This window comes from Pristis pectinata, chromosome 3 (assembly GCF_009764475.1).
Source record: "Pristis pectinata isolate sPriPec2 chromosome 3, sPriPec2.1.pri, whole genome shotgun sequence".
Lineage (NCBI taxonomy): Eukaryota > Metazoa > Chordata > Chondrichthyes > Rhinopristiformes > Pristidae > Pristis > Pristis pectinata.
Genome location: NC_067407.1, coordinates 26,604,937 through 26,622,492, shown reverse-complemented (window position 1 = coordinate 26,622,492; position 17,556 = coordinate 26,604,937). Strand labels below are relative to the sequence as shown.

General features: G+C 36.3%; 1 protein-coding gene across 2 annotated transcripts in view; it reads right to left on the bottom strand.

The window, feature by feature from the left end:
• LOC127568299 (ERI1 exoribonuclease 3-like) overlaps positions 1–17,556 on the bottom strand; it is a 308,692-nt gene that overhangs the window by 269,910 nt on the left and 21,226 nt on the right. For both annotated transcript variants that reach the window (XM_052011886.1, XM_052011887.1), the window contains exons 2-3: positions 14,773–15,052; positions 6,155–6,271 (exon numbers count right to left, since the gene is read on the bottom strand). In XM_052011886.1, the coding sequence (XP_051867846.1) occupies positions 6,155–6,271; positions 14,773–15,045 (390 nt within the window). In that variant the 5' untranslated portion in view covers positions 15,046–15,052. The remainder of the gene's footprint in view (positions 1–6,154; positions 6,272–14,772; positions 15,053–17,556) is intronic.

Genomic DNA, 17,556 nt, shown 5'->3' with positions numbered 1-17,556 from the left:
TTTCTCTGCTAGCTGTTAATCTTAAATTCATGTTGTGAAATATTAATCTAACACTTAGTGTCCATGAGTCTAATCTTTTTATTTGATCACTAATTTGTAAAATCACCTAACCAGATGGCCATTCAAATGGAAGTTTGCTGCAAAAGGAATGCTTTCGATATAAAGATAAGAAATCACTCCTTTCTCAATGAACAAAAACAGGAAAAAAATAAAGACAAGTGAACAGGTTAGTTATCTTGCTGTATGTAATTAGTTGCCAGATTGCCAAAGTGGCAACAACTCTCCAAAAATAATCATTTGTAAAATTTCTTTGAGACTTCCCTGAGATATTAATTCAAGATTTTTGTTTCTTGTTTGATGGAATTAAACTCAGGAAAACATAAAACGTTTTTCATTAAAGAAAAACAGGTTATTCCCAGGTTCTGGCAGGGTTCCATTCCTGTGGATTGTTCATAACCTGGACAGTTCACAAGCTGGCAATGTGGCTGCGAACCGGGTTCCCACATGGTAGAAGATGCCTGCAGCCAGTCAACAGCTGGCAAATCCAACTCGCCAGTCTCCCACACACTCGTTCATGTGTATGGGCAGTACGTAAGTCAGGTGTTTGTATGCTGGGGAGGTCCATTAACCTGATGATAATCATAAAAAAAAATAAAAATTTGCCAGGGTGGATAAATGGTACTGAAGTTTGCCCATTTACAACCTTTGTTCATTTAATACTGTCGTGAGCAGGCTCGGTTTCCCCAGCCAATTCGCAAATAGTTGGTTTGCAGAGTGCCCACACGCTAGCAACTGACTTTATTTTTCAGTGCATGCTCAAATAATTAATGGTTTGGTAACATCACATGACAGGAGAAATAATAGATATCCTGTGTTTATGAAGTAAGGATTGAAAGATTACATCAGTTAAAATGACATTACAATTGTTTTTAGTGGAGTTATAAAATTAGATTGTTCACAAACAAGATGTTGAGTACAAATACATATGATTTTTATTTGTTCAGAAACATTTCTACACTGGCTTTAATTTGTTAGAAAAACAAAAGTTTCCCTTCTGGAAAAAGAAATAAAAAGCAATGTCAAGATGACAGAAATGCTTAATTTCAGAATGGTATATCTGTTCATGTTCTGGGTAGATCTTTTTTTAAATTATTAAACAAGGGATACAAGGTATTTAAAGTATTAGACAAGACAGCATAATTGAAAAGAAGAACAGAACTAGAAAAATGAGACTCTGAGACTACCTTGTCTCAACCTATGAGCCTAACAATGATATTGTGATTTGATTGATGGGTGCTGAGATACATTCAGTGTTGTGAATGATCAGAATGGGGTGGAAGGTCAGTCAGGCAGTAAAGTGGACTTCTATCAAAGCGTGGAGGTTCCTCAATGTGAAGTATAAATGCTGTTAAATTCTGCCAGATTTTCCTCCCCCCAGAACAGAGCAGAAATTCATCACTTTGAAGCCAATTAGAAATGTCATGACAAGATTTCGTGATGGTCTGATAATCCTAGAATAAAAAACAGTAAAAGAATTTATTGAGAATTATAATTTTGTAGAATCCAATTAATTCTAACTTTTTATAGAAATGTAATCTCTTTCCTAATAAAGATTTAGTCATGGTATTTTTAACATACCAAGCATTCACGATTATCAAAATAGGAAAAACATATTTACATATCAGGACTGATTGCTGCATGTGTTGAGATATTTTAAGTAACTCATCCACAAAACTATTATTTAGTCATCAATCTCAAAAAAAAACATTTTCCAATTCCCAACACGACAATCTTTGCCACAAACAGGCAAACTTAGTAGCTAGAACCTAGGAGACCCGTGCAACAAAAGCTGGAGTGCTCACCATTGGACCGGCAAATTCCATTCTTGTCTTTAATAGCAATTTTAGTGCTGAAAAACATTCCATGGAACTTTATAGAAGTGCAGTTGAACAAAAGGGACATTAAATCAACAATATATAAAAACGAGTGAATAAAAGCTTGGTTAAACAGATGGTAAGTAAGGAGGTTGAAAGTGGGAAGTTTCGAGTTGGAATTCTTAAGCACACAGCATGGATGGTTTAAGGCTGGGATCATGTGAGGAACAATGAGGGGTGTGAAAGGATACACAAGAACACAGATTTTTTAGGACACACAAGAGACTGCAGATGCTGGAATCCGGATCAAAAAGCAAGCTGCTGGAGGAACTCAACGAGTCGAGCAGCACCTGTGGAGGCAAAGGGATAGTCGATGATTTTTAAGGATTTAGACAGCTGGGGAGATTAGAGAGCCTGGGAATGGCAAAGCCACAAAAGGGAATTAAACAGGAGGATGAGAAGTTTTGAGAGAGCTAATATCAATCACCGCGGATAAGAAGAATGGGTGAGTGGGATATCCAGCCTGAACCAGCCAGCCAGTCCAGATGAAGGGGTCGCGACCCAAAACGTCAACTGTCCATTTCCTCCATAGATGCTGCCTAACCTGCTGAGTTCCTCCAGCTTTTTGTGCATTGCTCCAGATTCCATCATCTGCAGTCTCTTGTGTCTCTCTCCAGCCTGAAGTTTGTATTGCTTGCTGAAATCAAAAGGTACACTGGAAACATCAGTACAGGAATGTTTTAACCTGTCTGTTTCATTTCCTGCACTATTAAAGGTGCCATTGAAGTTAAACTGTGTTAACATAAGAACAGAATTTGCAAGTCCAATGGCAAACGCTCCAGGTTTTGCTGTTCTCCTAGATTCTAGCTACTAAGCTTGCCTATTTGTGGCAAGGCTTGTTATGTTGGGAATTAGAAAATGTTTTTTTTGTGTATTTTAATACAACCACTCTGAACTTAAAAGTGAGATTGGCGACTAGACATGAGTAGGGCGCCACATAGATTGGTGCTAGGGCCTTAACTTTTTATAATTTATATAAATGACTTGGATGAAGGCATTGAATTTACAGTTGCTAAATTTGCTGATGATGCAAAAAAAAGGTAGAAAAGTAAGTTTTTAAGAAGAGATATTGATAGGTTAGTAGAGTGGGCAAAGATTTGGCAAGTGGAATATAATGTGGGAAAATGTGAAGTTATTGATTTTCAGAAGAAAAACCACGGAAAAAGGAGAATGGAAGGAAGCTAACGCATTAGACCTTAAATGATTGGTTTTATCTGCTGGAGTTTAGAAGAAATAGAAGGGGCACAATTGAAACATACAAGGTCCTAAGGGGACTTAACAGAGTGGATGTGGAAAAGACATTTCTACTTGTGGGAGAATCTAATTCTAGGGGTCTCTGTTTAAAAATAAGGGGTCATTCTTTTAAGCTAGAGATGAAGCAAAATCCTTTCTCACAGAAGGCCGTGAGTCTTTGAATATTTATAAGACAGAGATACTCGATATTCAGAAGGATAGAAAGTTACAGCAGGTAAATGGGAATGCTGACTTGAGGTTACAATCAGATCAGCCATTATCTTATGAAAAATGCATGCTTTTGAGAGGCCTAATAGCCTACTCCTGCTGCTAACTCATGATCATATTTACACTTTAATAAGACAAACCGTTGTTCGCCTTGCTGTTACCTCTATAGCAGAATTCACCCCATTGCAAACACTTCTACAAGAGAGAAAGTCATCAGTATAGAAGCTTACAAGATGGATGAAAGGTAATGAAAGACAAATTCCATTTCTATTACCACATAGAAATGAAAGGTATACCTGCTGCTTGTAATGTGCCTCACATCAATAAGCTTCCCACTGGAGTGAAGCTAATCTGCAGGACAAATGGGAAACTGTTCAACCTATGTCACCTCTACTCCAGAACCAAGGACAACCCAACTTCAGTCATCAAGCTGCCGAATGCAGATGACACATGGGTATGCACAGACTCGGAGGCAGAGCTCCAAGTCATTACTGATTTATTAACTGAAGCACACGAGAAAATGGGCCTCAGATTTAGCAACAGCAAATGGTCCTCTACCAACTCACACCTGCTATCCAACACCATCCTCTGACAATAAAGGCCCATAATGTGCCTCTGGAAAAACAAGGACTGCTTCCCATATCTCAGGAACCACTTCTCAATGAATAAAGACATTTATGATAAAATTCATCATTGCTTTCTGCGCACCAGCACAGTCTTTGGCAATCTGAGGAAAAGAGTGTTTGAAGATCAAGACCACAAAACTGGCACAAAGCTGTGTGCTTCTGAGATGTAGCCTGCCTACAACAGGCTCCTGAAAACACTAGAGAGGTGCTACCTATACCATCTCTGCAAAATCCTTCAAATCCACAGACAGAATAAGTAAACCAATGTCAGCATCTTCTCTCAGGCCAACATCCTTAGCATGCAGATGCTAATTACACTCAGTCATTTGCATCCGCAACACCAGGCTCCCAAAATGGATACTCTATACTGACTTCCATCATACAAAAAGATTACCAAGTGGAGAGAAGAAACGATTCAAGGATGCACTCAAAGCCTTCATGAGAAAGAATAACATCCTCACAGCTTTATGGAAATTGCTGGCCCAGGATTGTTCAAATGGAGAAAAGCCTTCCAGCATAAGTGGCAGAAGGTGCGCAGCAATAACCAAACTACCCATTTGCCCACCTGTGGCAAAGTCTGTGGATGCCTTATTGGCCACTTCAACCACTCAGAACCCGCAGAATTGGAATGGAAGAAAGACATATTCAATCCTTCTTACGACTGCTTAAGAAGATACCAAAATATCAAGAGAAAAATATTACAAAAAAAAAATTTGCATTGCCTTATTAAATCTTAACTGGAATTAAGATATCATTGTAGAATATTTTCCTGAAGTGTAATCTTCTGGTCAAAGTTAGTAGGTTCCATTTTAGACAGAGTGACACTTATATAAAAAAAATAAGCAGTTACTCAAGTATATTTGGTGGAAGTTTTTGCTTATGCCAGTTTTTTGCATTCACATTTCAGCACAATATCCAAACCAGTGTAAAATATCAGGTAATCTAAAACATCAGGAATTACCCAAGTCCCACTTATGCTTGTATGTTCAGCAATTTTTAATGCTGCTTTGAGGTTGAATTCTTTCAAATGAAATAGCATCTATAGGCCATTTTCATTACCTGACATTGCAAGATTGCACCAACTATTTTGGTAATAGTAAGGCAAGTTCAAAATTTCCTTCATATACAAAAATATGTCAAATGATAAAAACGACACTGAACTGTTTCTTAATTATTTTAGGTCAGGGTAATTAACAGTAAAGGAATTTCTAAAAATATTTATTTTTAGTGCTACTTTACTTTCATCTGTACTAATAAAATTGTACCAAGATGCCACTCTTAGATACATCAAGAAATGTAATAAAGGTACATTCTGTTAGGCTGCCAAATTACACTGGCTCAAATATGTTAAGGGTGCTGATATAAATTTGGGCAGAAATGAACTGAAACCTAACTTGTGCAATTTCGGGTATATTTGGGTATAATTTCACAGATTTTGCCGAGAGTAGAAATTCAACCTTGTTTGTCGTGTCCTTTAAAACTTAACTACCAGAATGATTTACAGTAAGGAAGGATCTTCATTTTGATTTAAAAGTGTCAAATGAAAAAGTTAAAATAAATCCCAGTGTTCCCTGGATGCAGCAATTTACTGTATCTCTAGTAAACCCCTTTGGAGGGCATTGCATCAATTCTCAGACTAACCTTACTAATTATTTATCAACTTAACAACAGTCTCTTGAGGGGCAAAGTTCCATTGATTCACACATATCAACTGATCAAACCGCCAAACCAAAAGTCCTGCAAGGTGAATCAAACATTTCATTCTAAAGGGTTACTACAGCAATTAACATGTTGTGACCAGAGGTCACTAAACCATCATTTAAGATCGCTTGGATTATCTCAGCAAACACCCTAACATATGTGGTACTCACAGGCAGTTTCTCACTATTCAACTTTCATTTGGAATATTTCATTTAAATGTGAAATATGGTTGACCTCCTCAACCCCAAATTAAATTAGAAAAAGTCAACATCCATTAATCAACTGAATGTTAGTCACCAAATGCAATATTTGACAAATGCAAAGCTAAATGAAAAAAAATCAAGTTTTATAACATATTTTTGGAATATATTTTTACATTAATCCAGATAAAATGCATGTAAGGTTAAAAATACATGGTTATTTTATCCATACCTTTGTACAAAAAGGTGTCAGCTTTGGATGTACAACTGGTTGAACGTATGTATGAAAAATAGATTCGATCTCCAGTGTCCTGCCATGTAACTTGAGAATTGGGAATTCTATAATTTCCTGGAGTTGAGGAGGAAAGAAATGATAAGTAAACAGGTGACTTTTTTTTCTCTCAGACAATCGTATCAAGAATAAGATTTTTATTAGTTTCACGTGCCCAGGTCCTGCCACAATGATACTTATGATTATTCTACCATTATGAAATCTTGTTTAATTTCTTTATATTCTTTAGAATATCTGCAAAGCATTCAGTTAAGATATGAGAGACTCTGGCAAAGCTGGGGATTCTCCAGTTTGTAGGGTTCAACAATGCACAGAAACCTAAAAATGTTCAAGAGCAGGAACTTAATGGATTTAATAAAAGATAAACAAGGAAAAGGCAATGAGACAAATCTCGTGGGCATGATGGGTGAGGAAACTGAAGGTGCATTAATTGTGACTTCCCAAACCATGTGAGATTCTGGAACAGTGTTTTAGGAAGAGATCAAAGGAGAAACATGGAAACCACAGATAAGAGTTGAGCATCAGTTATGTGGGAGGTATTAAAATATATTATCAAGGGAAGAGGGTTGAGCACTTGAACAAATATCAGCTCATTAAAAGGAGTCAATATGGATTCATGAAGGCTACATGATGTCTGACTTATCTCACCAATTTTTCTGTGAAGATGATTAATATGCTGCATAAGGGCATGCATATGGATGTTGACAACCCAAAAGGTTAGATGTGAAAAGTCATTGAGCAAATATGAAAAAGCCATGTTTTGGAGGTTGGCAAAAGAGAAATTGGAGACAGAAAATAACCAAATTAATTAACTAGGTGCTGGAAATGCTCCCCAAGACAGAATTGTTGATTTAAAGGTCCACTTGTCTTGGGCTCAACAGGTAACTGGAGGGGAGAAAGTAGCTGTTAGGAAAGGCTAGGATGCAGAAAGTTAATGTCTGTGGGAACAATTAGGAAAGGGAAAAAAAAATGAGCAACAACCTGATAGAAGAGCCAGCAGAAGAAAAGTAAGAAATGGCTAGTGGTGCTCCATCATGTCAAAGGCTAATTCTCACGTCTTTTCTCAATCTTTCCTTTCACATGGCAAGCAGTTGTTTATCTGCTGAAGCAAGCAGGGCAGCAGATATGGTTTAAAGCCCACATGTTCTAGTAGCAGGTTGTGGAATCTGATTATCCCCCACCCTCCAGTGTACCTCTTCACACTCCTGGTTTCCTTCAACCTCTCACTCCTATGGTACATCCTTTCACCTTCCTTTACCTTCTTATTCCTCCTCATCACAAACACATTCTCTGTCATAATGATATTTATGCAGTTTTCCCCAATTGCCTTTGAATTAATCCACAACGTAGATGAATTTTGTTGCACATGTAATTGTAAAAACAGTATTTTTTCCGGTTGTAATGAGGGGAATAGTAGATGGGGAAATGGGAGAGGATTACAATTTAACTGGCTAGTAATTTACTTTAATTTTTCCCATTCTTTTTTCTGTTCTGTCATCTGCTACACAGGAAGAGATATGGAATGTATGATACAGAAAGAAGGTGCATGGCCCAACCGTCTGCATTAGTTGTTATGTTCTTTATTATGTGCAGTTCTGGTCACCTAACTATAGGAAGGATAATTGTAAGATTGAAAGAGTGCAGAGGAGATTTACTAGAATGTTGCCGGGTCTTCAGGAGTTGAGTTACAGGGAAAGATCGAACAGGTTAGGACATTATTCCTTGGAGTGCAGAAGAATGAGGGGATATTTGATAGACATTTACAAAATTATGAGGGGTATAGACAGAGTTAATGTGAGTAGGCTCTTTCCACCTAGATTAGAAGAGATAAGTATGAGAGAACATGGCTTTAGGGTGAAAGGGGAACAGTTTAGGGGGAACATTAGGGGGAACTTCTTCACTCAAAGAGTGGTGGGAGTATGGAACGGGCTGCCATCTGATGTAGTAAATGTGGGTTCACTCTTGAGTTTTAAGAATAAATTGGATAGATACATGGACGGGAGAGGTCTGGAGGGTTATGGACTGGTGCAGGTAAATGGGACTAGCAGAATACCGTTTCAGCACAGACTAGAAGGGCCAAATGGCCTGTTTTCTGTGCTGTAGTGTTCTATGGTTCTAAAAGGTGGAAGTCTTAACCCCATGTTCCTCCTATTTGCAAATATCTATATCACCCTTAAACTACCTATATAAACTACTCCCAAATGTTGACCTGGTCTCTGCTACATTCACTAATTCTAATAGCCTCATGCTTTTATGGAAATGTTTTTCATGGTCTCTAACCAAAGTCCATTACATTTTTCTAGAATTGAACACATTTGCTCCTCAGTGGATTAAAAAGTATCTTAGACTAGTTTGGCAGTGTTTATGGCCATTTCCTGTGAAGTCCCACCCATCTAGAAATTGGACAGAGCTCTTCCTGCTGCAATACACCACAATGCAGACTTCATTTCCCCATCATATTTCCTCAGGCGATGACATCATCAATCTATGCCACTCGTAATTATTCAATAAAAACAGATCCAATGGTGTAATTTATGATCTTTGTAAATGATGCTTAATAAAACCAAGTGTGCTTTATGCTGAAAGTAGTGAACTGTGCATGAATAAGATGCTCCCCCACAACTCCTGCCACTGCTTTTATATGTAAAACTAGCGACCACACAAGTTTTATTAAAAAATTAGTGATGGCAAGCCTCTGTAAAGATCAAGGTATCTGTGAACTGCTAACTGCAGCTCATAGACCCCTCAATCTGAGCCTGCTGGCTGTCACTGATCACAATCAGCTGACTCCTCCTGTCAAGGAGAAGGGGGCCTCCCCTGGGATACCCTTACTGTCATGGAGAGATCTTTTTAAAAGCAATGACCCACTTCCCATGGGTCAGCTTGCAAAAGACGTGTCTTGGTGTCACAGCTGAAACTACTGTTTTTTTTTGGAAGATGCATTTTGAATAAAAATTGTTGGATAGCGCTTATAAATGGAAATACAGGATGACGTTTACCTCCTTTACACAAAGGATACTGAGGTCAATTGCAGTGGGCCGAAGAACAGGAACTGAACTTGGAACCTTTGTGGCTCTCTATTTTGCAGTCTACCTTTGTGACTTAGCTATCTCTTGCCTCAGAAAAACTCAACTAGTCTGACCTTCACATTCCAAGAGTAGTCATCAAAATATATTCTAGCCAAGGAACAAATATGCTACCGATAAGTTAATGGCTAATAGAAAATAAAAGTCCAACTAACAATATTTGGTCATCTGAAGATTGTTATTTACGAGGATCTACACAAAAGGAGAAAAGGAACATGGGAAGTCTAGGCAAATGAAAATGAAATTAATTTTTAAGATAAGTTTAATATGATTTATGAATTGCTATTTTTTTCCCTAAAGACAGTCACCACTTTGTGTCTTTCATTCCAACTCATTCCCAAGGCACACAGGCACTGAACAAATCCATATCAGTTTGATACCTTAGAGGAATGGTTAGGAATACAGTATCAATAAATAGGTTGCATCTGCAAGCAAAAGAACCTAGATAATAATCGAAATAAATTGGATTAGTTTTGAGATTGTAATCAAATTGAATTTCAAAGACCTAAAATGTAAAAATCACAAAGCTGAAAATAAGATGGGCAACAATTACTTGAAAAAAGAACAATTTTCAAAAGTATTATACTGAAGTGCTGCCATTTCAAATTAAGACAAAACTTGTCATCTACTTGCATTGCAGATCATGGAACAACACTTTTAAAAAGCATCTCGATGAACACCTGAAATGCCAAGGCATAGAAGATGATGGTCCAAGTGCCAGTAAATGGGATTGGTGTAGATGGATATTTAATGGTTGCTGCAGACATGATGTGCTGTAGAAATCTATGATCTGGTGAAAATAATATGGGGTGAGAGTAAAGAAGGGAATTACTATCCTTTCAACTCTGGGTTTAGGTTCAAATGCAAGTCAAACTGGTGAAACTAAATTTCTTTCTAAAAGTAAGAACAATATACAATGGATACAAGTTCACATTATAAATCTACCCACAACTATGATGGTCATTCATATCAAAGGGGTGTCTTATAAGTGATCTTCTGTAAATGAGTTATGATATTACTGAGACATATTACACAGAGTTAGAATTTGTCCATTTGGCTAAAGTATCCAGGATCAAAGTATCCATAGCCTAACTCAACATCAGTGATCCCTGCCCACCCGGGCTTTTTCTGGATGGAGACACCTGGCTAAGCTTATCATACCCTAATTCAAAAGCTGACAGATTTCCTGCAAGTATCAGGCTTTGACCAGTGAACAGGCCTCAGGCAGTGTATCATAGAATCATGGTATGGTTACACATGGGAGTCAGCTCATCGTGTCCACACCAGCTCTTTCCTCAGGCCCAACCCTGGAATGCCCTGGTAATCTTTGACAGCCCACTAGCAATCGAAGGCCTTTCCAAGAGTTTTTAATCATCTGATGGCCAAACGGATTTAAAACTATTCAGGCAGATAAAGACAAATAAAAAATTCAAAGTAAATTGAAATAAATTGTTGAAAGTTTGCCTTTTAGTCATCTTTTTTCTACCATAAAAAAAACTTCTGATTTTGAAAGACAAGGTATATAAAGTGCTTTACCAATAAAGGATGGGCAATAAACGTTGGCCTTGGCAACATCTCAAAAAGTAAATAAAAAAGAAATCATAAACCATATCTACAAAATACAGAATAAATGATTAATAATGTTTCAATGGGAAATGTTATCTCCACAAAACACACAGCACTTACTCGGTGTAACATTCAGAAATATCTAATGAATTTATAATTTTTGTGGATTTGTGGCACACATTTTTGTCTCCCATTTATATGTTATTTACAATATCTGGATGAATCATATTGGCACATTATACATAGTTAATTGGAATGATGCAAGCCTGATGAGCCGACTCACAAACTTAAGGAAGAATAAAAAGCATTTTGAAAAACTCTTAAATATGATCTGGCAGAGATTTTAAATGTAATGGTTAATAACACCTAAACTTTAAAGTAAAATCAACTTTAGGAAATGGTGCAAGATACATTTCAATATCTTCTGGATAACCAATTACAAGACAAGTAAAATGGGTGTACAGGAACTTGTCTTTAAATATACACTTCTGTTTTTGATTTACACGATAGCCTTCTCTAAATAATTTATGGCATGATAAATTTATTGCACAGTGGAAGCTAACTGCAAATAAGAATTGCCAAATAATTAGATTTTAGTGCAATGCTTATAAATTATCCACTGATTTGTCCAGACTTGTTTGTCAGCTCTGTTGTGCTTTAGGTCATCTTTGACATTTTGGTGTTTGTGTTTTAATTGCTGATTTACACTTTGACAGACGAGTCTTGATGCCTGGTGTCCAGGCTGTGATGTCTAAAGGGATTCAAGGCAATTAGAAGTGAAATGCTCAACTTAGAAATAATGTTTATTCAGTTTTTCTTTTAAGATTTCAGTTTAGAGAACAGCAATATGGAATTAATTGTCCACATTTTCAAAATAGCTACAGGATTAAATTTATGGGAATTTCATGATATACATTTTGTGCATGTCACAATATACACAAATGTATACCATAAGACTTGGTTATCATTTCTAACTTCTTTTTGAAAAATATCATAGAATCACTGAAATTTAGGTCAAAGAAATGGACATTCAGTCAGTGGTCATGCATACAAAAAGCTATCTGGTTGAATCCCAAATCACCAAATTTGCTTTGAAATGATTTTGCTTCTACAACCAATAATAGTAATTATTAGAAATTCTTTTGTGATCATTCTAATTTTCACCTTTATCCCCATTCCTTTGATGTAATATAAGGATATTTGGTTGCTGTTACATCTCATGTTTGGACAAGCATTGTAGAAACATTGAACAAGTGGGAACTGAATATTTTCATTCCTTGTAGAGTAAAAACTTGAAACAATCATCTCAAGGGCAGGATTCGCAAGGATTTTGGAAACAATGTTGTCTTTTTAACTATTATCTGCTCTATTTATTTGTGTACCAATGTGAAAGTAGTGCTATACAATAAAACCATGTAGTGCTACAATAAGTAGTGCTATACAATAAGTAGTGCTATACAATAAAACCATGAAAGGAGAAATCAACAACTTTAAAAAAATAACCAAACAAATTAATTGAAAAACTCAGGAAAGGCGGAGGGATTTTAGAGTGAATTTATTATTAATGGGAAAAATCCGGATAACATCATGAATTGGTATGAGAGCATTGCATATATAGGCACATGTTGCTGCAAAGTGATGGGATCCAGGTTTAATCCTCCTCTTGCCCCATTCCATAGAATTTGCAATATTATATGCACTTTGGTGACAATATTCTAATTCAAAGCTGTGCAAGATGGGATAAAATTAAGAGCAGTGTTATCTTCCGATTATTCTCAAATAATTAATTTTAACCCATCTTTGGTCTGCACAGATATCTGGGGGTAAATCTGTTACTCAAAGGACACATCTTGGAAAGCCAAAAGGGAACTAAAAATTTGCATGATCCCCAATAAAGCAGTGAGAGTAGATGGTTTTAAAAATCAACAAATAAAAGGCAAAATAATTTCCCCTAAAAAACTGATACTCTAAAATAGATTATGCAGTTTAACTTAAAGATTCATCAGCAACTTTAATAAAATATCCATAATCCCTTGTTTACCCTTTATTGGGAAAAAATAACTTCAAAACTTCAACCACTATTAAATCAGCTTTGTAAGCGATCCTGCACTCACAATGGCTATTCAATATCAGGACCTTGCAAATAATACTACAGCAATGATAAAGCTTGTAAAATACAAACTGCTACCATGCTAGCTGACTGCCATTCAGGTTAAAAGAAAAATATTAGTACATGGAGTAGACACACTATAGACCATGTACCCTTATGCTTTTGTAAAAAAGCAAAGTGAATACAGAAATAATGCCAGATTAATTAACAATGCTTGCAAATCTACTCTGGTAAATTTTCTAGGATTTCCCTTGTGCACAATCCTTTAAGGCATACTAGTTTCAGTTCCCAATCTGTGCTGTGTTACCTGATCTCAGTCAGGGCAGTAATGTGGGCACCATTATTAACTTCAATGTCCACAGACTAAAAATATTGATTATGTAAATTGTGCATGTTCTCACTTGCGATGAGAAATAGAACGGTGAAATGATTGCCATTTTAGGGATGCTGGAAGAACTAGGTGACATGGATTACAATGATTGGTCGACAATACTACTTTGTACCTTGCAACTCTCAAGATGGTAGAAAGCAAACTAGATGGATTGGTCATTTTCCATCTATCCCGCCCTTTTTTTTAAATACAGGTGAAAAATCAGTGAGTTTCTCACCCATTCTCATTAACCAATTAGGACTGCTGTAATGTGTACATTTGATGCAAATCAGGTAGCAGCTGGATCAAGCTTATTCATTATGGATTCCAAAGCTGAACAGACTCTCAAGATTCACTTTCTAGGCTCACACATGATCAAATGCATCTTTGACAAGATACCATCCGAGGAATTTTGCCCCAGTAACAGACAGTGTCTTTAGAGAAGAAAATCTTCTGGTGTGCAATGTGACATTAATAAGTTGAGCTAGGATAAATGTCAAGTCTACTGCATGGTCTGTTGAGATATAGCTTACATTAATTGACAAGAGAGATTGGGTATTTCAATAGGCCTAAATGCTTTTCAGACAGAGGAAAAAAAGGTAAGAATCACAGATGAAAATAAAATAAAATGGAGATGCTGGAAATTTTCAATCAAAACAGAAAATGCCAGAAATATTCAGCAGGTCAGGCTTCATCTGTGGGACGATAAATTGAGTCACCCATATTTCTCATTCATCATAATTATCTAACCAATAACAAATTGTCACCAGAGAAATGTCAGCAACCATGATGTGGTAGACCTGTCCGGAATGGAAGAACATTTCATGGAGTTAAAAAACAAAAATCTGCACTATTAGGGTCTATCTCTGTAAATTCTATAAACAATTCTTGTTTGTCTTATTATGAGCATTCATTTGCTAAAACTCTCAACCAAATCTTGTTTTGTACATCTAAATTATTCAGATTAGAAGACACCCTTTCTCTAGCATATCCTTTCTCATTATTATATCAAATCATGTTTTCATTTCTCCAATGGTCAATGAATATTCCATTTGCCACTACAGAAATGATCCAAGATGGAAAAACTCCGGAAAACAATTGCAGTGTTGATTATCTGCCACTAGATGTCACTATTGCAATTAGTAAATATTAAAATGATATATTTACAAAGCAAGCCAAGAACATCTAGAAACAGATCATGACAGCACCAAACGCTCCTTCTCTCACAGATCACGATGCTGTGCTCCTCCAACTTGGATGTGGGAATCTTAATGAAGATCTGAGATTCTGAACTCAGGTCAAAAACACGTTGTTCTAGAAGATTATTATATGGCTTACACAAACACTATTGTAAATGCTCATTGTCTAATATTGTCAATTAAATCCAAGGAATGGACAAGCAGAAAATTTATTAGATGAAAAGTACCTGTGGGTTTATCAGTTGTTCATCACATGTTGCTTCAAAGTCCAAAACCAAAAAATTGTGGTAAGTTTGAGGATGGAATGAAGATTTGGATGATGGCTGCTGTCCTGAAGCCATGTTGTTAACAACCCACAAAGATGGCGACGGAATATTTGAGAATTGCCTATTTGCAATCAGTTTTGCACCTGCTCCCTCAGATGATCTTGCCAATCCAGAACCTTTGTATAAAATACGAAAGAAATGGCCACTTTTGATGCAATGGACAAACTGCACCATTGGGTTTCTGTAACAAAAAAATGATAGATATTCAAAACATGAAGAAAACATAAAATGTCATAAATATGTGTGAGTAATAGTGATCCAGAGACTCTACACCAAACTAAAATTTGTCTTATTAGAAATAAATATAAATTATGTACTAGTTTCACAGAAATTTGAATGAATGAAATTGATTTCTCCCCCCCCCCCCCCCCAAACTCCAACCAACACCCCCGCAAACCATTTCCATGCTGGTGAAATGAAAACAAAACACTGAATACATATAAATTGTAATTACTTTGTTTCTACCAGTAATTTTCATTTTGTTCAGTAAAATTAACAGCATTTCTCTATAACAGTATTGGTAGTAATCCACGGTACAAAATATAAAACTCATGGCATTTCAGTTGCAACAACAGAAGCCTAGAGCAAGTTCTGAATTTCACACACAAACTACTTGACTAAAGAATGCTTGGCATCACGCACAAGACAAAAAGATGGGGGACAAAAGCGTCACTTTGTGAATGTCACCTTCTATAAACTTAGTCAGTGATAAGCTAACTGCCACAAATAATGATGCCAGGAACAGCAAGTATTTCTATTTTGAAAATGAATTAGACTGTGCAAGTCCAGGTGTAACTATTACATAGTTCACGTCTTGTTTTAAATCAGTGATTTCCTGCTACTGGATAAAGATTTCTCTTGTGGAAACACATTTGGATGCACAATAATCTTAAATTATGCTTTCCTGAACTTTCCTTATGCTCTGCAAATGAAGTTCTAGATCCATCCATGCCATAGCACTGTATTAGTCTAACATAAAAGTAGCATTTAACAAGAGATGGAAGTCCAACCAGTCTTCTATGCACAGTAATTTTAAGAGCACAAGTGTCTTTGGATATATTAATATGTTAAAGACAATATCAATCCAAATTGTTGTTGTCGTTGTTACAAGATATTGAACATTCAGAATGGGTAGAAAGGAACATAGAAAGCTTTAGAAGCAGACAAAGGTAGAATTGAAGGTAAAGTATGAGTGAGAATAAGAGGGGAAAAAAAGGGAAGGAAATCAAATAACAAGGCATATATCCCAAAGGAGAATGACCCAGGGACCAGTTCAATGGCTCAAAATGGAAAAGCTGGTGGTATATCAGAGGGAACAGAGAATAAGAACAAATGTCAGTAGACTTATTGTTGAACTTCATTATGAATGTATAAAAGGGAAAGCTCTGGAGAGATTTGAAGGCACGGCTGAGAATCTTGAATTCAATTATCTGGAGAATAAGGTGTCAGTGGAGTTAGACAAGAATGAGATGGCAGGGATGAAAACTTTCTCCTAGATGATACAGCAGACCACCTCTGTTCTCAATATCTATAGCTTTTGGGGAGGTGGTGGGGGGTTAACTGGTCATTAGTGAGGATTGTATATGTTAGGTTAACAATTTTTATAATAAAGATCTCAATAATAGCATTAGTAGGGAGGGAAGGGATGGAAGAGATGGAAACATACTGGGACATTAAAGCAGTTTTAGATTAGATACAAGACAGAAAACTGAATTCGGAGTGAAGTAGCAATCCACCTCTAGGCTTAGTATGAGGCTGTTGTGAAGTTTAATGGAATTGCGTCTCAAGACATTCAGGCATCTATAGCTTTACCTGTATTTAAGCTGGAGAAAGTGTCAGTTCATTCAGGTCTTACTATCGGTTAGGCAGCTAAACAGAAAGGAATACTAATAGTTCTGGGAATATCCAAGTGGTAGAGAAATGGAGCTGTCTGTTGTCACTGTATAGGTGAAAACTGATCCATCTTTTTTATTTTGCCACTATCTAAATAGTGAATGAAATAGGATCTCTTCCAGAATATTCTAGTGCCCATGAAGTGATCGGGTAGATACGAGGGGGAAAAAAGACATTGACACTGAATTTGTCTACAATGTAGCAGGTAGGCAGGAAACCATGAAAAAATAGTGCCAAGTGTTTGGTCTGATTATGCAACAAAATGAAAATTAGAACAAGCAAGCATCTAAGCTATATAAAAATTAATGCTCAATATCTGTTCTATCTACAAAAATTTAATGCTATATAATACATTTTTAGGCAGCAAATATGAGACAGATTATATTTTGAATTTTATGTGTACACACTAAAATGAAAGTTACTTATTTTCTTCATTGATAACTAGGACACTCTAAATTTAAATACATATATAATCTCTCAGAATATTTAGTAAATTCTTAAAAAGACACATAGATTAGCACTGTAAATTATACCCATTTACATTTGTTAACCACTTATCTCACTCACAAAATATCCTGGTTCATTCAGCATTTGAATGGCAAAAATCTAGGATTTGAAAAACCCTGAAAACTATTCACTGTTGATTACAAAGCTATCTACATGCCAGTGCTGATCACGGAATCACTAAAGAAATGGGCTGTGAGACCCACATTAGTTTTAATAGTTATTTAATGTAAAAGACAGAAATTGATAAATTTTGGAAATTATTTATTGATTTGTAGGCACAAAATA